Source organism: Canis lupus, chromosome 9, assembly GCF_003254725.2.
Source record: "Canis lupus dingo isolate Sandy chromosome 9, ASM325472v2, whole genome shotgun sequence".
Taxonomy (NCBI): Eukaryota; Metazoa; Chordata; class Mammalia; order Carnivora; family Canidae; genus Canis; species Canis lupus.
In genome coordinates, this window is record NC_064251.1 from 24948866 (window position 1) to 24971610 (window position 22745).

The 22745-nt window shown below is 45.5% G+C and overlaps 1 protein-coding gene across 2 annotated transcripts in view; it reads right to left on the reverse strand.

Annotated features, from left to right (window-relative positions):
* Window positions 1–20999, reverse strand: part of SOCS7 (suppressor of cytokine signaling 7) — a 32844-nt gene extending 11845 nt beyond the window's left edge. The window contains exons 1-7 of one of the 2 annotated variants that reach the window (XM_025439875.3): window positions 19932–20999; window positions 12652–12716; window positions 10287–10391; window positions 9503–9604; window positions 8505–8635; window positions 7820–7988; window positions 5205–5333 (exon numbers count right to left, since the gene is read on the reverse strand). In XM_025439875.3, the coding sequence (XP_025295660.2) occupies window positions 5205–5333; window positions 7820–7988; window positions 8505–8635; window positions 9503–9604; window positions 10287–10391; window positions 12652–12716; window positions 19932–20902 (1672 nt within the window). In that variant the 5' untranslated portion in view covers window positions 20903–20999. The remainder of the gene's footprint in view (window positions 1–5204; window positions 5334–7819; window positions 7989–8504; window positions 8636–9502; window positions 9605–10286; window positions 10392–12651; window positions 12717–19931) is intronic. The other variant, XM_049114760.1, reaches the window with a different exon arrangement.
* Between the last annotated feature and the right edge of the window lie 1746 nt (window positions 21000–22745).

The following is a 22745-nucleotide window of genomic DNA, read 5'->3' on the forward strand; positions in this document are numbered from 1 at the left end:
TTGACCTGCCATGAACACCTCCTTTGTCTCATGAAGAGCTGGGTCCACAGAACCTCAGAGGGTTTTTCTAGGTGTCTCCCCAGAGCACTTGCCCTTCTGCTGTCCACAATAGTCCCAGCACTTTGATGCATGACTGGTCTCAGTCCACTCCTCACTCCTATTCCTTCAGTCCTTGGCCTTACACCTTGAAGCACTTAGCCCTCCTCCACCTGTATGGTTGGTCCTTTCCTCTCACATACAGTTTAAAAAAAAAAAAAAAAAAATCACACTTGGGTTTCTCCCTTGAATATATTTAAACTCAAGTGGTTTTAAAATGGTATTGGGTTCAAAGGCCTCTTTGAATTTATACCCTCTCTTATATGTTTAAAAAATATTCTTTAGTAAATTAAACTATGGCAAACAGAAAGCTTTTGGGGGTGGGTTGTAATAATGCTAAATCCAAAATGATGTTTCAGAGATAAAATTTATGAATCTATTTATTCCCAAAGACACAGTACTATCGGACTTGTGCTTAAAGATATCAGGATAATAAGCAGCATAAAATTATCCGATTGAAAAAAAAAAAAAAAATTATCCGATTGTTTGCCTACTTGAATTTTAATGACCATATATGCTTGCCTATTTAATTGTGTTACTTTTAGCCTTAGGTTGACAAATAGCAATTTGAAACCTGTTAATTCTCTGATATTCCCTGGTGTCAACCTGACCATTTACTGTTTGCCCCCTTACACAGCAAACAATTGGAGCTCACACAACCAGAACATGTTAATGGAAGAGGTTAGAAATGGAAATAAATCTGAGATAACACTCCAGGACAGCAGAAAGAGAGAGGGTGAGGTGAAATAGTGACCATCAGAAACCTTCCTTTGGTTCTTTATATCAAGGGTTTTGGGCACCAATCTAGCTTCTGGCCACTTCACTGTTTGTCCCCACCAAAAGGACCAGATTAGGGGTGACAAATTTCTTCCAAGTTTGAACACCCCCTACACACAAGTCTTTCTGCCAAACCAAACTTCCCTGAAGACCAGAGTTATCTAGACCAAAATGTCAATAGTGCTGAATTAAGAAACCCTGGGAAACAGTGAAGACCTGTCACTGAACAAATAATTATAAGATTAAGGATGGTTACAAAAGAGAGATAAATTTCCTTAAGAGTTGTGCAATTCAAAGTGTGATTAAAAAATAAAAGGTATTTGGATTGCTGGCTGGCACAGTTGGTAGAGCACACAACCCTTGATCTCAAGGCTGTGAGTTCAAGGACCATGTTGGGTGTAGAGATTACTTAAAAATCTTGAAAAAAATTGTTTTTTTTCCCTCATGCACTTCACAGATGATGAAGATCCTCTCAGCTAAGAAGGATATGCTCCCTTTGAGTTTTGGTTCTAACAGCATCAGGGGTTCCATACTAATCCAATCATACTCCCTTTTTGAGACTGCTGCATGGTGGTGTTAGGCATTTGGTTTGTAACTGTGGAATGCACCAGACTGAGATGCAAACAGTGACTTCAGTGACCATGCTCCACTACTAGGGAGAGAGAAGGGGGAAACCAAGATCAGGCGCCATCATTTTTATTTTCACTAAGGGTACCTCCCCTAATGCCAATTATTCCATTTATTCTAATTAATTTCCTTCCTTCTGTTCCTTACTTGCCACCATTCAGAACTTTCCATTAGTCCTAGCTTTATGATTCCTATGATCCCTGGCGTCCCTTTAACACCAGTCTGCATGGCCTGTTAGTGCAGCCAGCTCTAGTATTGAGCCAGAAAAAAAACCTTTGAATCCTGGCTCTGTAACTCACTGTACCTCTGTGGTGTGTGTGTGTTTAGATAGGCTCCACACTAAGCCCAATGTGGGGCTTGAACTCATAACTCTGAGATCAAGACCTGAGTTGAGATCAAAAGTAGGACATTTAACTGATTAAGCCACCCCAGCTCCTCATTGTACCTCAGTTTCTTAATCCGAATGAATGAATGAATGAATGAATGAAAGAAGGAAGGAAGGAAGGAAGGAAGGAAGGAAGGAAGGAAGGAAGGAAGGAAAGAAAGAAAGAAAGAAAGAAAGAAAGAAAGAAAGAAAGAAAGAAAGAAAGAAAGAAAAAGAGAGAGAGAGAGAGAGAAAGGAGGGAGAGAGGGAGACTACGTGTCTCTTTAAAGGATTTTGTAAGGGAAATGAAATAATACCTGGCTCCTTGCAGGCATTCGGTTATCATATCCCAAAGTCTCAATAAACAGGCTCCTTTCAGATTCTGAGTTAAAAATCCCTGGTGCAGGTTAAGAAAGTTTGACCTAGGGCAGCCCGGGTGGTTTAGCAGTTTAGCACCGCCTTCAGCCCAGGGTGTAATCCTGGAGACCTGAAATCGAGTCCCATGTCAGGCTCCCTGAATGGAGTGTGCTTCTTCCTCTGCCCCCACTCCCTTCTCTCTCTGTCTCTGATAAGTAAATTTTTTAAAAAATCTTAAAAAAGAAAAGAAAGTTCGACCCAAATGCTAATGACTACCTCTTCTTCACAACAAGTCCCTGCTAGAATCAACCTCACAGAAATACCTAGACTTTTATGACAAGCAAAGGACAACAAACAATGGTAAAGGAGAATATTGGCTTTGTCTTTTGTCCCAATCCTTCAAAGAGAGGTCACTTATGGTCTAGGAGTAAATATTAACTCTGCTTTGCCTTCTCTGTTTGATTATAATTTTAAGTATAAATAGATATCCTTTTTTTAAAAGATTTTATTTATTTATTCATGAGAGACACAGAGAGAGAGGCAGAGACACAGGTAGAGGGAGAAGCAGGCTCCATGCAGGGAGACCGATGTGGGACTTGATCCTGGGTCTCCAGGATCACGCCCTGGGCTGAAGGTGGCGCCAAACCGCTGAGCCACCGGGGCTGCCCATAAATGGATATCCTATCTGTAGCTTTCCTTACGGGTCCTAGAAAGACATCCTCCACTAATAAACACACTTCTGACTTCCTTATGTAGTCTCTACAAATCACAGCAAACTCAGATTTCAATCTGCTTGCTGTTACTTTTCCCCATTAATAGAGTGGTTAGTAAATAAAGCAGAGAATTTGGAGACTGTTGAGCCTGGGTTTGAACTTTGACTTGAGCACTGATCAGCTAAGTGACTTTTTTTTTTTTTTTTTTTTTAGATTTTATTTATGAGAGAGAGAGAGAGTACATGCAAGAGAGGGGGAGAGAGAGAGAGAGAGAGCAAGGGCCAAGGGAGAGGGAGTGGGAGAAGCAGACTCCCTACTGTGGGGGCTCCATCCCAGGACCCTGGGATCATGACCAGAGCCCAAGACAGACGCTGAATGACGGAGTCACCAGGCGCCCCCGCAAAGTGACTTTTAGAGTAAGTAACTTCACATTTGAGCCTCAGCCTCACTTTCTTCACTGGCAAATGAAAATGGTCTTATCTATAACTAGACCAATCTATTAAATAGCTTTGGGTTGTTATAAAAAATTATATTTATTCCTTTGTTTTTTTTTTTTTTCCTTTGTTTATTTTTAAAGATTTTATTTATTTATTTGATATAGAGAGAAAGAGCCAGAGAGCACAAGCAGGGGGAACAGCAGAAGGGAGGGAGAAACAGGCTCGGAGGCAGGGCTAGAACCCAGGACCCTGGTATCATGACCCTAGCCAAAGGCAGATGCTTAACTGACTGAGCCACCCAGGTGCCTCAGAGATGAGAGATGTTTAAATAAAGAATCTGACAAAGTAACTGGCACAGGATACACAGTTAATAAATAGTAGCAACTGTTACAAGTTCTAGCCCTTACCAAAGTTAAGAATCTTAGTTAAAGTTTCTGCAGACATGGCACATTTGTACAAGGAAATGAGCTATACCGGAGGAGTCCAAGACTCCTCAAAGTCTCTCAAATACCCTACAAATAGATATATGCTCCAGACCCCTCTGAGAAGATTTCCCTGGTTCACCCATAAACAGAGCTGCTTCCTTTGCCCTTGTCAATCACTGACCACCATGCCTTGTATTGAGTTCTACATGTGCCCTTGCCTTTACCTTCCTACCTATTCTCTCTCTGAGGCTATGAGATCTCTGAGGGTAGAGGTGTGGCTTATTTTTGATACTGAGTTACAGAATTAATGTTTGTCAAATAAATAATCTCTCAAAGTCACAAGCTTTAAAAATTACTAAAGAGTCAATTCCTGTAAGAAAGGATTCTAACTTTTCCCGTTAACCAAGTCAACTGCACGAGACCCAACTGTGTTGACAGCACTGAGGCAAATACAAAATGAAGTGAGAATTAATACAGTTCACACCCTGTCATGCCTTATTTAAATCACCAAGATTATAAAACACATTCCTGTAACCTGGCTCAATCCTGTTACTGATGTTCTGCCTGGGGCTCCCCTGGAACTTCTTTTTAGAGCAATTTCTTGGCACATAGTTTACTTAAGAATCTTAATTTGATTCACTGGGAATGCATGAAGTTCTCATTTTAAGTTATGTTTGAATCTTAAAAATTCCTCAATTAATATGCTTGCCATTTTGCCTTTCCCCAACCCTATAAAATAAGGAGACAGACTCTTCCAAACCATCCCTTTTCTCCCTTCGGTAGAGATTATATAGATACCTCTCTACTTAGTGGGCAGAAAGATTATATAACCATACCAGCAAAGATGGGAACTTCCCAATCTTCCCAAATGGAGAAATGCCTTTATACTTAACACTGGTAGAGATATGAGATACAACAAGAACTATCTACTCTTTAATAGCAAGTTTAGTACAAATGGACAAAATCCACAGCTGACTCCCATTGAATTCAGTCTCCTAGACTCTCATCATGGCCTTTCTAGTGAATACTCTTTTACCTTCCCCATTCCATAGAAACGGCCTACGCAAGTTGTCCCCTCTCTGCTTCACATGGAATTGTGAGATGCTTGGATTAGGGATAGGGACACACCTCTGAATGTTAAATATTCACATGATGGCTGGACATCAGAGGTAGCATTTGTTTTCTCATTTGTGTGTTCAGAAAAGCAAAGATTCCTTCTCGGTATGTTGAAGGATTAATGTTTTAAGAGCAGGGGGACTAACCACTGGACTCTAGGAAGAGTGGTTGCAATGGGAGCCAGGAAAAAAACTTCAAGTAAATGTGGCTTTTTCTAGGGGGCAGGGGGACATATTTTGATACTAGACTGCATCATACCCAAGTAAGTTAATTAATGTAACCATAGCCTTACCTGGAACCCTGGATCTCAAGAAATAGAGAAACTTCCCATTCTTGGAATGCATGATGGCTCTCTTAATGAACTCCACCACTGATTGACAGCGGTCCTCAAACTTGGGATGACACCACAGGCTGAAAGTTCCTGCCATGGAAAATTAAAGAGAAGTAAAGATGTAAAAACTTACTTTTAAAATATCTGGGAAGCTAACCTGAACATCTTAATGATTCTCAAGTCTGCGATGATAGTTTGTAGGCAAGTTGTCAGACAAAGGTCCCTGAAGCCATCTGTTCCTGTTTGTTCCACAATTAATGGAAAGAAAGACATTGTGTTTAGTAAGACATTAGTGTGAACACTGATCTTTAAATCATATGTCATAAGAAAAGACTGCCATAGGAAAACCAAGTTTAAATGATGCCCTTTTCAGAAGATCTGTGTTCAAGCATTTACAGAATAGTCGAGACAAGAAAGGAAGATCAGTTTTGCAAATCTCATTCATTCATGTGTTAGGCACAAAACATTAAATTCTAAGTCTTTTCTTCTTTAAACTTTTATTTTTATTTTTTTAAAGATTTATTTATTCATTCATGAAATACAAACACACACAGAGTGAGAAAGAGAGAGAAAGAGAGAGAGAGAGAGAGAGGCAGAGACAACAGGCAGAGGGAGAAGCAGGCTCCACACAGGGAGCCCAATGCGGGACTCAGTCCTAGGTCCCCAGGATCACACCCTGGGCCAAAGGTGGCGATAAACCGCTGATCCACCCGGGCTGCCCCATTCTTTAACTTTTAAAATCAACTCTCCCCGCCATGGAATGTTGCAAAGATCCCACCCCAAGTTTTAGAGTCCTAAAAGCAAAAGGGAATCTGAACTCCCATGACTAAAACCAAACCAAAACCTCCAAAAACTTAAGCATTAAATGCAAAGGAATTGCCTACAAAAGGGACAGAATCCAAGAGAACTACAGATTTGAGTCTCTCTAGTTACTCTCACAGTATCACTTAAAAAAGATGAAGACAAATGCTCCATTGCAAACTGGCAACTGGGAGACCCACAAAGCTTCTATTAAAAATCCCGTTTATTCAAGGAAGAAAGCCCCTTTGAACAATAAGTAACGAGAGCACCATTTGAAGGTTCTCTCATAACCGGCCTCTCACCTATCAGGGACCTAGAGGTCAGGCGTTCATTCCTCATTCTCATGCCCTAGTCAGTCATCATTTTCATAGCCTTAAGAAATACTGCATTCTGAAATGCTTTAATTTGCATGGTGTTTTTCTGCTGGCTTGATTTTGGCCTTTGGGAATAGGAGGAAAGCAGGCAGCAGGCTACACCACAGCAAGCTAATTCTCAGGCCAGTGGACTGAAGGACCTTTCTCTTCATGTACCTTTAAGGCAGGGGTGGGGACAGAGGAAACCATTGACAAAGCTGCACTGGCCTAATGCACTACTTCCTGCCTCACAGGAGAAGCGAACCAAGTAAATACCACATGACATAGCTAAGAGCAGAAAAGGCCTGGTGGTGGCTGAAGAGACCATGCAGGAGGTCCTCACTTGTGATGCCATGTCTAACACAGCTTGTGTAAGACTGATCACAGGTGGGGTGAGTCCCTGAAACTCCCCAAAGTTCTCTCCACTTTTTTTTCTTTTTTTTTTTTTAAAAGATTTTATTTATTTATTCATGAGAGACCAGAGAGAGAAAGGCAGACACAGGCAGATGGAGAAGCAGGCTCCATGCGAGAAGCCCGATGTGGGACTCGATCCCAGGTCTCTAGGACCCACCCTGGGCCAAAGGCAGACGCCCAACAGCTGAGCCACCAGGCATCACAAGTTCTCTCCACTTTAAAAATTTTTAACACAGGCAAATTTGACAAAGGATGGATTACCCAGCCCTGCCACCAATGATCATCATGATTTTCTGTCCCAGGTCAGAGACAGAATGCCACAATGCAAAGTCAGTCCAGACGGCAGGGTTGAAAGAATCAGCCTCTAGATGTGACCACAGCACTCAGCACCTGCTGACCACAAAGGAGGAGGTACCCCCAGGGAGGAAGACAGGTAGTCTAGGGCATGATGATCCCAAAGAGTCTCTGAGTTCTGCTCACTATTTTCTAAGAGACCACACAGGTGACCTAAAGAAATGATCACCGTACTGCCTGGCAAGAAAACCTGATGTGATGGACTCTCAGACAAAGAAATTTACCACAGGACAGTCCAAGGATCAACACTAAATTCTCTTCTTTGTGTATAGGATTTAATAGAAAGTCTCTCTAGATGTTGAGCCTAATTACGAACAGAGCTTGGAAGAGTTTGTGGAATGGTCCTAGCTTATTTTTTCCTTCTATTAGGAGAGTTCTACCAACTTTGTTCTGTTCATCTTGTTCAGGCTCTCCTCCTTCTAAGACAAAATGCTGAGAATACTTTTCCATAGAACCCTCACCTTCCTCCCTATCCCAGCCAACATCCCTTCTAGTGACTGAAACTAGTACCCATAACAACATTCAATGGAGTATGAGATTTCCTCCCTCTCTGTAGTCCACCTCTCTAAAACCTTCCCATGAGAAGGCCAGCTAGCAAGAATAGAGAGTAGCACCAGGGGAAGAAAGTGTTCCTCAAACGGCAGCATGTCTTACCTCTGTAGTGCTCCATTCTCGTGTGGTGGGTGATACCCTGTGACCGGAAACTGAGGCTCAGGATGTAACGAGGATCAGAGCTATCTCGTACCAGGAAAGAGCCATCTGGCTTCCCTTTCAGCTTCATCTCTGCATCTTCCCAGTTCATTGGTCCCCAGTACCAACCACACTATCAAAAATAAGAAGTGGTCAGGTACTTCACAGCACTGGGGAAACATGCACGTTTTCAGCACAATCTATTTTACCACAGAAGAACCACTCCCTTCCCACCACTTTCAAAATATTTTACTAAGTAAGAGTTGCTAAGGGCATCTTAACCATTAGCAATGAATAGCCGGCTCATTCTTTTAGCCCTCTAAAGTAACAAAATAATAAGTCTACAATCCCATTAAGAAGGCCTTACCAAAAAAAGAAGAGGGGAACTGGGTCAGTTAATCTGTCAAAGTCAGCCTCAACTAGGTGAACAGCTCTCCACAACTGTTCTTCACCACTTTCAAACGTTTTTCCCCAAGATTCAATTTTACAATGTCCCTTATGGAATTGATCATAGCAGCATATTGCTTTGGCACTGTAAATACAGAGGCAAGATAACTATTCTTCCTCTAAAAATAAGAAAAGGAGAGCCCAGGACAGAAGAAGGAGAGTGGGAGAGGAGACCATCCACCAGTCTCTGGGCACCGCCTACCTTCTCCAACTCTCGAAGGCTGGCTGCAAAGCTGCTTGAGTCGGGCCGGTAGAGCGGACACTGGAGATGCTGGGGGGGCTGGCTGTGCAGGGATTCAGCTGCTCGGATGGGAGCAATCCGGGGAAACGCATCTGCGGGGCAAGACAGTGGCGGTCACTTGTTCACCCTCCTGGCTCCCAACCATATAAGCAGACCCTCCTCCCAAAACAGAGATGCTAACTGAAGAGGGGTAAGGCATTAGAAGCTAAGCTGGAAAGGGTGGAAGCCAAAGCAGTGGGAAAGAGCTGGATGGGCTGGAACAAAAAGCTGTGTGGGCTCGTGTAAGCTGTGAAGGATGGGTGGGGGCATTCGACCCCAAGAGAGGGGGAGGGGAGCTGCTCACTAACCTGACTAAGGTGACTACTTCAGGGGCTTCACCAGCCTAGAGCGATTCCAGCTTCTCCCACCTCGAGGTGAAGCGCCGGTAAAGCAGCCTTGGAAATAGTGACTCGTTTACTTGCCCAGGGAGAGGAACGATTTTGCCAGGCAAGTAGAAAAGAATGCCGATTTCATTCATTTTACTCCTTGGGTACTGGAGGCTGGCAAAGCAGGTGTGGGCTACTAAATGCTTGGTACTTATTTACAAGGCTGCAGTAAATACTAAAAACTTAGAAACACCAGAGAATTTTGAGAACTTTAAACCTTGCCAACCTGAAATTAAAGAGGTCTCCTAACTGGTATCTACTCAGAGATTGCAAAGCAGTATCAGCAGCAAAGAGGTGAAAAATTCAATAGTCTTTTATCCCTACCAAAAATCAGATTCACCTCCACAGGGAACAATGGGTTAGAAAAAACAGTTCTTGGCCTCAATTCCAAGGAGTTCTGGCCCAGCCAAGGGGATAAGATTTAAGCTTTCTCATAAGTCCTATGATTTCCATAAATAGACTTCTCCCATCCTTCAAGAGTATATCACTTTGTACTCCCAACTTTTACAAGGCTTGCCTCTAAACTAAGCTAACCTGGGGCATGGGGTGGAGGAGGCGGAGGTAGGGGAAAAGACTGCAGGGAAGACCCCATCGGAGCCACAAGGACAGATGTAGGCAGCGTCCCACTGATATCATCTAGAAGAGAGAACAGAAGCAAGAGGTTCAGAAATACGAGCACAGATGAGTGAGGTGAAGCAGAGGAGGGAGAAGGATCATCAGGCTGCCCTCTGGAGCAAGATGGCCTGACCTTCACCCTGTCTTTTTGCACAAAGGGCAACAATCATCTTAACCTGGTTTCCTTTGTTGAAAGCAGAAAAATAAGGATATTCCTAAAGCAGTCTACTAGCAGTAGATTCAGGGCAAGGTAAGTACAGATCTAATCAACATATGGACAGTAAATGTTACAGCATGCAGGTTAAGAGACCCATTTAGGGATCCCTGGGTGGCGCAGTGGTTTGGCGCCTGCCTTTGGCCTAGGGCGCGATCCTGGAGACCCGGGATCGAATCCCACATCAGGCTCCCGGTGCATGGAGCCTGCTTCTCCCTCTGCCTGTGTCTCTGCCTCTCTCTCTCTCTCTGTGACTATCATGAATAAATAAATAAAATCTTTAAAAAAAAAAAAAAAAAAAAAAAAAAAAAAAAAAGAGACCCATTTAACTGCTTAAGGAGATGACAAGGGTGCTGAGAAATGGACGGGGGATAATTGGGTCATTATTAGAAACCCAAGAGCTTGTTGGCTCCTGGAAAAGAACAAGAGGTCCCTACAGCTCACCCCCTCCCACTAGGGCAAGAAGGCATACAGCGATGGAGACTATACCTAGGAGGCTGAGGCTTCTTCTTGGAGGAGGAGGGGGAGTTGGAGGGTGTGGAGAGGTCAGGCCCCGCTGAGAGATGTCCACATCCACAAGCGACACAGTTTCACCTGAGGGATTCATGGAGCAAGCACGTTATGGAAGCACCTTGCCCAAAGCTGAGGCCAAAAGCAAAGGAAAGCAAGGAGCAAGCAAGCAAGGCTAGGGGCCCCAGCTCTCAAAAATCTCAAAATCTAATGCTTCCCAGAGCCAGAATCACCCCAAACACCTGTTTACAGATGTGTGTACAAATTTCTGCCTTAGGGAACAAGGCAAGTCACTTGTTACAAGTCCAAATGGACATGGAAAGCAGGTGCCAGAAGAATCTAAGAACTGTACCTAAGTTGAATGCAGATAAAGGTCCCAAGGTGAGCCCCAATTTCTTCCTAAATGGCTTTCTACATCTAGATTTTCCAGAATATTCACTCATAAGAGAACCAACCATTTTGGGTATCTAGTTCCTAATGGCTGAGGCTACAAAGGCCACAAAGTATATTTACACTCCTAATAAGGAACCTCTTTTAGTCAGCCAAATCAGGTAAGCTCCATGGGAGTTTCTCCTACTTCCTGCATATCATGCAGTTCTGTTATCTGCTATATACCCTCCTTCTTGCCACCCAAGCCCACCTACCCTCTTTCTACTTCAGTCACCAGAGGATAAAGGGTATTTTATTAACAAAGACTGACAGACAAGTTTTGGTAGGTCTGATCCACTGAGGAGAACTCAAGATTTCTCTAATTTGGTCCCTGGGGTGTTATTTCCAACAATTTTTTCTCATTTGGGAGGCTGCATTAGCCCCTCAGCTAGAATTTTATTATTTCCCAATTAAGAAAATGAGGTAACCAATATCTCTTAAAAGGCCAAGAGCTGAGCTTTCAGAATCTAAAACACAGTTGTTGCTGTTATTGTTTACAAAGGTCTTGGCACTAATTAAGATAAGCAGAAAAGCTCTGCCTGCGTGCCTGGTTGGTCTGGTCGGTAGAGCATGTGACTCTTGATCTCAGGATCATGAATTCGAGCCCCACTTAGGGTGTAGAGCTTACTGGGCAAGGGGTGGGGGTGGTACAGAGAAAGAAAAGCTCTGGGAAGCCGGACTCCGTCAGACTCATCATAAAGCTTAGTAGCTGAAAACCCAGCAGCCCAGAATAATGCAGTGAGTCCACAAGAGTGTGTTTCCTGAAGGGTCAGAGATCTAGACAACAGGTATAGCATGTAAATTTTTAAAAAGGGGGAGGGGGATGTAATTCAAGAGAGCTAAGTTTGTCTGAAACAGGAACACCAAACCTGAAGGTACAAATGTGGGTGAGTATACCTTACTTTAAAGAGGAAACAATTATGAATGAGAAAAACATGCTGCTACAGGACAGGATTCTTTAATTCTGGGCTTTGGGTAAGAGAGGCCTCCTTTTCCATCTGTGCCTACTACAGACACCAACTCACTTGTTCTGACAACTCACAGCAGTCCATGTAGTAATAGGGGTCTCACTAGCCTGAACATCTTCTGGAAATGTCCATTCCTAAGTCATAATTCTTCCAGTCATCTTTTTGAGGAATACAAGCTCCAAAAGAGTTTGAAGTTAGGATTTTGGGGCTGGGCCACAAACAAGGAGGAATCCTCAGTTCCTGACACTGGAGGCAGTGTGCTAAAGATCTTCCACCACCTACCCAAGCAGAAGCTTCATATACAACTGACATAACAAAAAGGCTCCTTATCTGAGCAAGTTCCCTATTAAAGGGAAGGCAATTGTTCAAAGGATAGTCAAACACTTTCCTACTTAAGCAACTGTGTTCTCTGCTGCAGGAGGAAAGATTTAAATTAGACACAATGAATAATTTTAACAGCTGCAAGAGCTCCTGGCTCCTAAAATGGGTAAGACAAGAGTTCATGTAATCCCCTTTGCCCAAAGTCTTTAAAAATAGACCAGATAATTGTGGATCATGTTTATTAGATAATCTATGAACTCCCCTGGAAGCAGGGACAGGAATTGTAGGACTTCTAGAGAGTGGTTTATGTACTGTGAGCCTATAAGTTTGTAATTCCTACTTTTAATTTATATGTGATGACCTTGAACTAAGCACTGCATAACTGCCAGGGCCACCTAATTACCAGCAAGCAGTCTCTATCTCAAACTATAAAGCATCCAAAGTCAAGAACACATTCCACATCATAAAAATAGCTTCAGCCCAAACCCAGCGGGCATGGAATGAAGGCAGTAACTGTAGGCCCGCCTGCAGCTCCCCCTGCAGTGCCCCTGCAAGTGTCTCCTGACAGGTCTCAGAACACGCCTGCTCTCGGATGTCAGAAGAAAAAAGAGAGCGATCACCCTTACCTGTGAACAGGGGGCTGAAGGAGACCGGAGAAAAGGCACTTTGAGTTCTTGTCAACCTGGGTTTCCTGGGAGGATGAGAAAGCACACAGAGAATATAATGAAGGGTGGGGGAATAAACACATACACATTTAAATCACCATGACACCCAATTCCAGATGCCCTGAAAAACCTAGTAAACCATAGTCACTGTCAGCAACACCTTTGTAATAAAGCCTAAAATTAAAGGAGGAGAATGAAATAATTCAGGCAATTTAAAAAAAAATTTTTTTAAGGGATCCCTGGGTGGCGCAGCGGTTTAGCGCCTGCCTTTGGCCCAGGGCGCGATCCTGGAGATCCGGGATCGAATCCCACGTCAGGCTCCCGGTGCATGGAGCCTGCTTCTCCCTCGGCCTGTGTCTCTGCCTCTCTCTCTCTCACTGTGTGCCTATCATAAATTTATTTATCATAAATAAATAAAAATTTAAAAAATAAAAAAAATAAAAATAAATTTTTTTAAGATACTTATTAATTCACGAGAGACACAGAAAGAGAGAGAGGCAGAGACACAGGCAGAGGGAGAAGCAGGCTCCACGCAGGAAGCCCAATGTGGGACTCAATCCCAGGACCCCAGGAGCCAAAGGCAGACACTCAACCGCTGAGCCACCCAGGGGTCCCAATTCAGACAATTTCTTAAATGGATTTGGCTACAAAGTTCAGCCTACAAAGCAATGAGAAATCCCTTTGGATCTCTCCACACCCAGCAAGAGCAAAACACCTTGAGTAGTAATTAGCAAGTCCATTTCTAGAGGAAAAAAGTCAGATGCAAGGTTGATTTTCATGAGAGCCAAGAAAATGGCTCTTGACCTAACAGATGCCATCTCACAGCAAAGGTTTTCCCTGTGGCCTTGCCCCAAGGTGCAGAAGGTCCCAAAGTGAACCAGGGAATAGATTTGGACTTGAGAATGGCTCTACAAGAAGCACAGGCAATGTTCAACCACTAAGATCCCTGATTTCTACACAAATACCCCCAAGCCATGGGGCAAAGCCATCAGCTAACAAGGGGACCCCCTCAGGTTAGGGGCTCTGCCTGGTACCCAAAGAAAATGGCCTCTTCCCCCTCTCTGAGCTGCCAGTCATATAGCTCTCCCCATGACTTCTTGATGTGGCTCCAGGCAGCCAGCTGGAAAACCCAGATCTCCTGTGAAAAGATCTACGAAAGGTAACTTCACTTTGTACCGATTTCAACCGGCTTTTCAGTGAGAAATGAAAGAAATCCAAAAGACTCCAACGAAGACTTTCTGGCCAGAAATGTGCTAAGCTCAAAAACCTCACCTCAGGATGATTGAATTGACTACAAGGGAAAGAACTCACAGAAGTGATAAAAATACGCTCTATCTGGACTGTATGGCAGAGCTTCTGTGACTGTATATACTTGCCAAAATTAATAGAACTGGACACCAAAAGAAAGGTGACTTTTAGGTGGTCATAAATTATACCTCAACAAACCAGACTTGAAACAAAAAACAAAAACCCACAACTTGAATGCCTGACTCTTGGCCTTATACCTGGCTCACCTTCCACAATTACTCTCACCCAAAGGACTAAATAAAACTTCAAATGCACCAACAAAGAAGCAGCATAGAAAATCCAAGATGAAACCCTATTTAAATTATTTGACTTTGGAAAATCTTTACGCATTTGTTTTAACACAGATGCCTAAGCTTTTCAAAACCATCTTGTGAAGACCTTACTCAGAAAAAGCCAAGACGGTGGATTCCAATCTCACACTCCCTGTGCAACTTCTGCGCTGAGACTTCTCATCTAATGATGGTGCCTACTGTGCCTGCCCCACCCAAGGCACACATAGGAGACACGGCTGCATCAAAATAAGACACAACCACACACAGGCCTCTGTTTATAAAAGTTGCCCGTGACAGTCTGCAGCTCCTTTCCAAAACTCCAGAGGGCTGGAATGGAAAGTTAATTCCACTGGACATGAGCTTTAAGACTGAAGAGCTTCCAAATTGATTTTTATTTGATAACTTGTGGGTACCACATGAAGCCCAGCAAGTAGAAACCTAAAGCACTGGCCTCTCAAAGGGTTCACACCTCAGCCATTTGGCCGTTTGCCTCTTTTCAAAGGAAGCTGCATTACTCTGCCATCTGCCCATGCTGGGGACGAGCCTCTTCAGTGCCAAGCACTGAAGAACGGCAGTACCCAAATGCACACATCTTGCGGGGGCCTTCTCACTGCGGCTCATCCTCTCCCCCACCCCCGGCATTCTGCAGAAGAATATCAGTTTCTAGGATCTAGAAAAAGAAATACATCAGACTCTGAATACAGGCAGAGCCATTTGCGAGCTCTGGGATGGCAAGTAAGGGGGCCTCAGGGCTGGAGGCTTGAAGAGGTAGAAGGTCTAGGAGACGGATAGGCTAATAATAATAAGTGTTTCCTTCTCTCTTCAGGTAGACTCTAACTAAAAATCCAAAGCAGTTTCTGTCTCAAGGATCCTGAGAGCATTCTAATGGCAGTCATTCATAAAAAGACCAATCTAGACAACTATAAAAAACAAAGCAAGGGAACAATTAACATAAAACTGAGGATGGTGGTTATATGGGGGGAGGGAAGAGATGTAATCAGGAAGCAACACACAGGGGTCTTCAAAGCCACTGATAACATTCTATTTGCTAAGCTTAGTGGTGGGTACCCAAGTATGCAATTCATTATTATTGTTGCACATACACTTTATGTATCTCCTTTTGTATACATGAAGAATTTAATACGATAAAAGCCCATCTAAGCTAGATGTGCCATTTTGGGAAAGTAACATGAATGATTCAGCTCCAGTGACATTTTTAACTAACCCTTCTTTTTTTTTTTTTTTAAATTTTTTTTATTTTTTTATTTATTTATGATAGGCACACAGTGAGAGAGACAGGCAGAGACACAGGCAGAGGAAGAAGCAGGCTCCGTGCACCAGGAGCCTGACGTGGGACTCGATCCTGGGTCTCCAGGATCACGCCCTGGGCCAAAGGCAGGCGCTAAACCGCTGCGCCACCCAGGGATCCCTTAACTAACCCTTCTATACTACATTCCCATGTTGTTTTATTCCTCCCCAGATGACCCGGACAAGCATTAGGGTGCAAAGGTAAGTCATTTTTACTTTGCCAGTGGGCCACTTGCATCTTAGCAGCAGAAAGACTTGAGAGGTTGGGTGGGGTAAGATCAGGTGGGCTATATCTCAGGTGGCAGAGAAGAACACAGGCAGCAGAAGACCTGAGGTAAAGGTCTTCTTTGGGGCTAGCAGTCCTTTGTGTCAGCTATGCATCACTTGTGCTACAGATAACAAAGAGAATGCCTCTGTCCACTTCCAGTCTGCAAATTGCGGATTGTACAGCAACAGATCCATGGGATAAAATGAGTTAAAAGCATTACACTAGACGGGCCAACAACACATTGATAAAACCACTGGTCACTTTTCAAATTTCTTGAAATCTAAAATATAAACCATGAAATAATATTGTCCTCCTTCTCTTGTTCATAAACCCCCTCTACTGATGTCCTAAAACTTAAACCCGTCCTTTTCTACAGTAAATCTCAAATTCGGATGTCCAAATGTCAAGTTTGATGGCCACAATTTACCTCTGTGCCTGCTAGAGCATGCAGTGCCAAGTCAGCCAGCCCGTGCCATTTCCAACACGTCATAAGCTAGTGTCTGTTCATGTGCTACAGGCACAAAAACCATGTGTTCATTTGTAGTTCCAATACACAGACATCTGTGCAGCAAGGTCAGATCCAAAACTCCATCATAAACCAACTTAAAGAACCTATGGAGGGAACTTCCGGGGAAGAGCCAAGAGCCACAACCCAATGTCTAAAGCGCTGGAATGATTTTAGCAGGGAAAATGTTAAGGAGAGAAAGACACAGGCTCAAATGGACAGAGATTTCTGAAGTTAGGTTGCTCATTCCAAATGATAGATGCTAACCAGAACCATTTTGTGGGGCAAGAGTTGAAAAGATCAATGGAGTATGGACCCGAAACCCAAACACAAAGTCAGAACTTCCTCATCACACACCGTAAAATCATCTTGCTCTCAACATGTCATGCTATTCCTCAAAAAAGACCCCCTCAGACCTGGAGACCCAAGGAAACAGAAAAGGCTTTCTCATGTCTGCCAGGTCTGTCCATGACAGAAGGGCCCCAAACTAATGCCAAGACAGCCTGCCTCTCTTTCCAGAATTATATATCTTTTTTCCAAACAAATAGATAGGAAACCACTACAGAACTGTTCTCCATTTCCCCACCTCTCAATTAGAAGACTGCCAATAATAATCTCAACTGTTAACTCAGAAAAAACAAACTTTGAAAAATGAACAAGGTACCCGTTTCCAACCATGTGTGTATTATGTGATGATTTTAAAAGGTTAGATCAAATGCTATTTCTCACTAAATACAAAGGAAGACAATCAGCTCAACATATGTGAAACAGACAAGGGAACTTCACTGGTTTTCCTGAAATAGCAATTCTATATCACACCGAGGCCCACAGGCATCAAGCCCAGCTCTTTGAATTCTAACATATGTGTGCTACAAGGCCTAGCCCAGTTCTCCAGAACAGAAACCTGATTAGTTGGTGGGCCCACTTCCTCCTTCACTTGAAAAGGGTTCTCTAAGCTAATTCACACAAGGCTTAAGACTCAGTATATCCAGGCAGGTCCACTTAGCAGACTCTAAAGCATTTGAAAGGAATTAAAGGTTTGCTTAACGTTAAAATATGGAAACTATTAAGCCTCATAAAATGACCACAGGAAGTACTTTCTACTGATAGCTGTGGGAAAGGTAGATGTGGAGAAGGGCAAAGAGAACCATACCCAGAGGTTACTTATTGAAAAGCCCCAAATTATACAGCAAAGACTGCAGAGACTTGTAATTAACTCCAACCAACAACAAGGAGGGAGGTCATATACCTCCTGGCAAAAGACTGACATTTCTCACAGCCTCTAGGTCCCTACCAATCAAAACAAGAGAACAAGCTAAAATTCCAAACTCATCCTTCCTCCCGACAGGGCGGACTTAGGTGCAGATCATAGAAATCACAACTACCCTGGCCAGACTTACCGAGTTTCTCACAGCTGCGAGGCTGCCAACAAGACTGGCACATAGTAAGCTGTGGAAAAGCTAACAAGCAAATCTAGCAGCACCAAATCCTAAGCATTTAAAAAAAATTACCAGTTCAATCTTATTACTTCTCCTCCAAAAGCACAAAATATTCCATCTCAATTTCTCTCATCTTCACTCTATTCCTACAAGGACAGGAACAAGACAAGAATCGCTCCCATTTTACAGATGAAAAAAAAAAAAAAGACGAAGAATGAAGACAAAATTGGCCTACATTCCACAGCTGATGTTGGAGTTGTTAGCGGAATCTAGATGTTCTCTGTGCAACATGCTGCCTCCTAATAGCAGTCAACCAAACGTTCACACACAAATACCTAGCTCTTCTTCAATTCATCAGAAAAAGCCCTTGGACCAAAAAATGTAATTCTCCAGTGCCCTGAACTAAGCTTCTTTGCAGAGCTACAGCCCAATTTGCTCTGCAGCAGAAATCTGTATTGTGCTTAGTGTGAGGGTTGGTAACAGAGCAGCCAATGACCATTAAATTCTGCTTCCAAAGGCAAAAAACCGTATAATGTTATATGCCTTTTCCTCTTCCTAATCTATTAGACGTAGTAGCTAATTTCACGCCACACCTCATATTTGGCGTCTCTGGAATCTTAGACCAAGTCCTGGTCAATATGGAACAAAGGCAAGACAAACCACAAGAAAATTAGCAGTCTATCCTATGTCATTACCCACAGCTTCAATCCTGCCCTCCCCCCATCTGATGAAAATTCCATCTATATTGGTAAGTGGAACATCGAATGCAGAGCCTACTACAAAAAAGCTGTTTCGGCAGCCACACATTTTTCTTTTTTTTTTTTAAAGACCTGAGCTCCCAGCATAAGTTCACTGGGAAGCAAAGACAGAAACAAACATCTGCCGGGCGGGGGTGGGGGGGGTGGGGGGCGCAACACATATCAACCTACCAGTCTCTTTAGGGAATTTGATTTAGGTCTGATCCCCAAGATGATCCTCTGGCACAACTATTCAGAAAGGGCAGCAAAAACAAAACTGACCCCACTCTTGGGAGTATGCAAACTCCACTGACAGGAGAAGTCCATGGGTGAGAGGTTCCCAGTCCAGGTCACACTTCAGGGTCATGGGGGAAGCTTTGTAGAAATTCAAACTCTTGGGCCCTCAGGCATACTGATCTTTTCCCAAAGCTCCCCATGTGATTCTGGTAAACAGTAAAGTTCTCAAATGTATAGGTCTACCCCGTTCTTCAGACTTAGGTTGTGGCTGCCAGTGTGTCTCAAGAATCCATCATATGAGCTGCACTGAAACCAATTCCAATCTTTGTTCAGAACCCACTCAGCAGTGCAAACCACAATGGCAGGTACCACAAAGGAAGTCTCACTCCTTGACACAAAAGTTGACAGCTCTCTAAACTAATATCCAGACCTAACATGGGATGCCAGAGTGCTGTCCACCCTTGAAAAATGCAGAGGGAAAAAAAAAAAATCAATGTCTAAGTTTGGAATTTCCATCAATAGGCCTAGAACTCACACACCCATGCCTATATCTCACACTTAGAACACTCACATGAGTTTGAAAGCAAACTGTTTTGTATTCTCACAGGCCACAGGCTTGAGATACCAAGTCTATCTAAGAAACCAACCAGGAAAACATTAAAATGTTGAACCAAGATACCCAAACCATTGCTGGCCTACAGCTGCACCAGTGTGTCACGTTATTTGTCTGCATGAGGGTGGAAGGGGTGGGGTGCTGGTACACAGAAAGAATAACAAGCAAAATGGTTACAACACCAACTTTTTACCCCAAAGACCAAACGTTTCCAGCAATCTCCCTACCAGGTGTAATGGTAGACATATATCTTGGAAAACTTTAAAAGCCAGGCCGGGGTCGGGGTGGGAGGATGGTTTCAAATCATCTCCCAATTGGAGAGATGCTAACCAGCTGAGAAATGTCACCAGAGTGAACTCTGAAGGGTGGGAGCTGTTCCCACCATCAGCTCTGACCTAATGGGCGATGTCACCACCTTTAGCCCTAAGTCTCTATGCCTCCTTATGAAAAGCGCGGATCCTAAGAATTATCAGGACCGTGTTCGCAGCAGGAGAAAAGGGAAATGAAACAAGAAGAGGAAGTTTTGCCACGCAGCCCCTGCCAGCCGGTCTCACCTGCCCGCGTCCAGCTCCCGGGCCGCAGAGCCTCCCATGTCCGTCAGGCTCGCGGCTGAAGCAGCCAGCTCTCCAGAAGGCCTCTTGCCGGCCCCATCCCCACTGCTGGAGCCGCCGTTGCAGCTCTTAGTGCGAAAGAGGCGACTGAGGCGGATTTTGAGGGAGCCCTTCCGAGAAGGGCCCGCCAGTGGCCGGAGGGGCCCGGGAGGAGGCGGGGGCGGGGGCGGTTGCTGCTGCTCCCCTCTACCCAAGCGCCCTGGGGGAACCAAGTCCTGCATCGGGAAGGGCACCGGGGGTAATTCAGGACCCGGGGGCTGCAGCAGAAGCCGGCCGCCCCCTCCTCCTCCGCGGCCCGGGCTGCTGAGCTCCTCTTCGGAGCAGCTGTTAGTCTCCAGGCTTTCGGCCTCCGACTCCAAGCCCTCCAGGACCAGCAGCGCGTCGCTCGTTTCCGTGGGGTCCTCCCCGGCCTGCGGGGCGGCGGCAGGCGGCTGGGGCTGCGGAGGGGGCGGCTGCGGGGGGCACGGGCACGGGCACGGGCAGCAACCCGCGCCGACCGTCTTGACCCCCGGCCCCGCCGGCTGCCCGAGCCCCAGCGCCGCCAACTGCGCCTCCAGTCCAGCCGCCGGGCCCCAGGTCCGCTCGAGCGCCAAGCCCGGCGGCAGGGCCTTGGGGTCCAGGGCACAGCGGTGCCGGGGACACAGCAGTTCCGAGGGTCCCGGCTCCGGGGCCGCCTCCGCGTCCTCCTCCTCCGGCGGCCGACCCACGTTGCGGAACACCATCAGCTGCGGCGGCCGGGAGCCCCGCGGGCCCGGCCGCGCGAGGAAGGGGGGCGGAGGGGGGCCATGGCCCGGGGGCGGCGGCGGCGGGCCTGGCTCGGGGGCCGCCTCTCCATAGCCGAGCAGGCGGCTCAGGACGCGGTACGAAGCGGCCGCCGCCGCCGCCTCGCCGTCCCGGAGCTCGGCCCCCTGCATCGGGGAGAGGAAGGGAGGGCGGGCGGCTGGGAGCCGGGCTGGGGTGGGGACTAGGCCGGGCCCCGCCGGAGCCCCGCCCGCCGCGGCCCCCGGAGCGACAGCGCTAACGGCCGCCGCGGCCTCTGCCTCATAGAGGGGGGCGGGGGGCGCGCGGAGCCCAGCGCTAGCCCAGGCCGCGCGCGCCGCCGCCGCCGCCGCCGAGGACCGCCCCCGGATGGCGTCACTTCCGGGAGGCTGTGACCACGCCCCCTCCCCCAGGGTGTGCTCGGGCCGGCCTCCGCGAAGCGTGACGCTGAGTGCAGCCTGGGCCGCTATTGGCCGTGGGCTGCTTCTCGCCTGGCCGTTGGTCCCCTGCCCCGACCCTTGCTTTTCACTTCCCGGGCGCTGAGGCCGAAGCCGCCCTGCCCGGTGAGGGGGAGCGGCCCTGGAAAGCCTGGCTCGGTCCTGGCCGAGAGCCGCTGGCCCCGGGAGCACCTGTGCATGTGGTCCCGCCCTGTGCCCCTTGCGATGTGTGACCGTGGCCGAGTCATTTCTTCACTGACTAGCTGTATCCCCGCTGGCATCCAGGGAATATTTGCGGAATGACACATGAATAATGCGTTTTCTAGAGCCAGTGGTGTGCTGATAAATGTTGAACAGACGGCTCCCTGGGGGAGAAGAGGGCAGTGTGTGTGTGTGTGTGTGTGTGTGTGTGTGTGTGTATGATAAAAATTTATCATAAAAATTTATCAGGTAAAGGATGTATGGCACACAATTTACAAATGTTAATAATAGTATACAGTTGCAAATCCCATATAACCAATTGGTTCTCAGGAATCCTTTCATTGGTTTTGGCTGAACTCTTGTATGGGTAGCCAACCTATGGTTTCAATTGACCAAGGAACTTCAGCATGAATGTTGGTTGATATTTTCCACAATGCCAGTGTTAAGAGGAAAGTGAAAAAAAAATAAAGATGGTCCTAACTGCCAATTATGGAAGTGACTTGCTTGCTGAATCAGAAAATGGCTTTCAAATACTGAAAGAATATTTTCTTAATTTTGGGGGGGAGCGCCTCATGGCTTAGTCGGTTAAGCATCTGCCTTCAAGTCATGATGCCAGGGTCCTGGGAGTCTGCTTCTCCCTCTCCCTCTGCACTTCCCCTCCCCTCCCCCCATGTGCTTTCTCACGCTCTCAAATAAATGAATAAAATCTTTAAAAAATACATTTCCGGGATCCCTGGGTGGCGCAGCGGTTTGGCGCCTGCCTTTGGCCCAGGGCGCGATCCTGGAGACCCGGGATCAAATCCCACGTCGGGCTCCCGGTGCATGGAGCCTGCTTCTCCCTCTGCCTGTGTCTCTGCCTCTCTCTCTCTCTCTCTCTCTCTCTCTGTGACTATCATAAATAAATAAAAATTAAAATATATATATATTTCCTTATTTTTATGCTATTCACCATGTAATGGCTACAGGCATAACACATTAAATTTAAATCTGAATTACTAACTTTTCCTCCATCACTTTCTTAAATCTAGATAATTGACAAAACAATAAATCAAGGCCCTGATTTGGAGCATTTGCTGATATCCATGGTTTAAATATTCCCACCATGGCTTCAGAACACAGAGTTACTGAACACAGAGATGAACAGTAGCATAGTAGCCTATCCTTATGTAATAGTTTCATCGTGCAGATAAAATAACAATCCCAGGAGCATGGGTCAATAGTAATAGTAAACTTAGTAGAAAGTGATGAGTTTTTGCGCAGCCCGGGTGGCTCAGCGGTTTAGCCTGGAGACCTGGGATTGAGTCCCATGTGGGGCTCCCTGCATGGAGCCTGCTTCTCCCTCTGCCTGTGTCGCTGACTC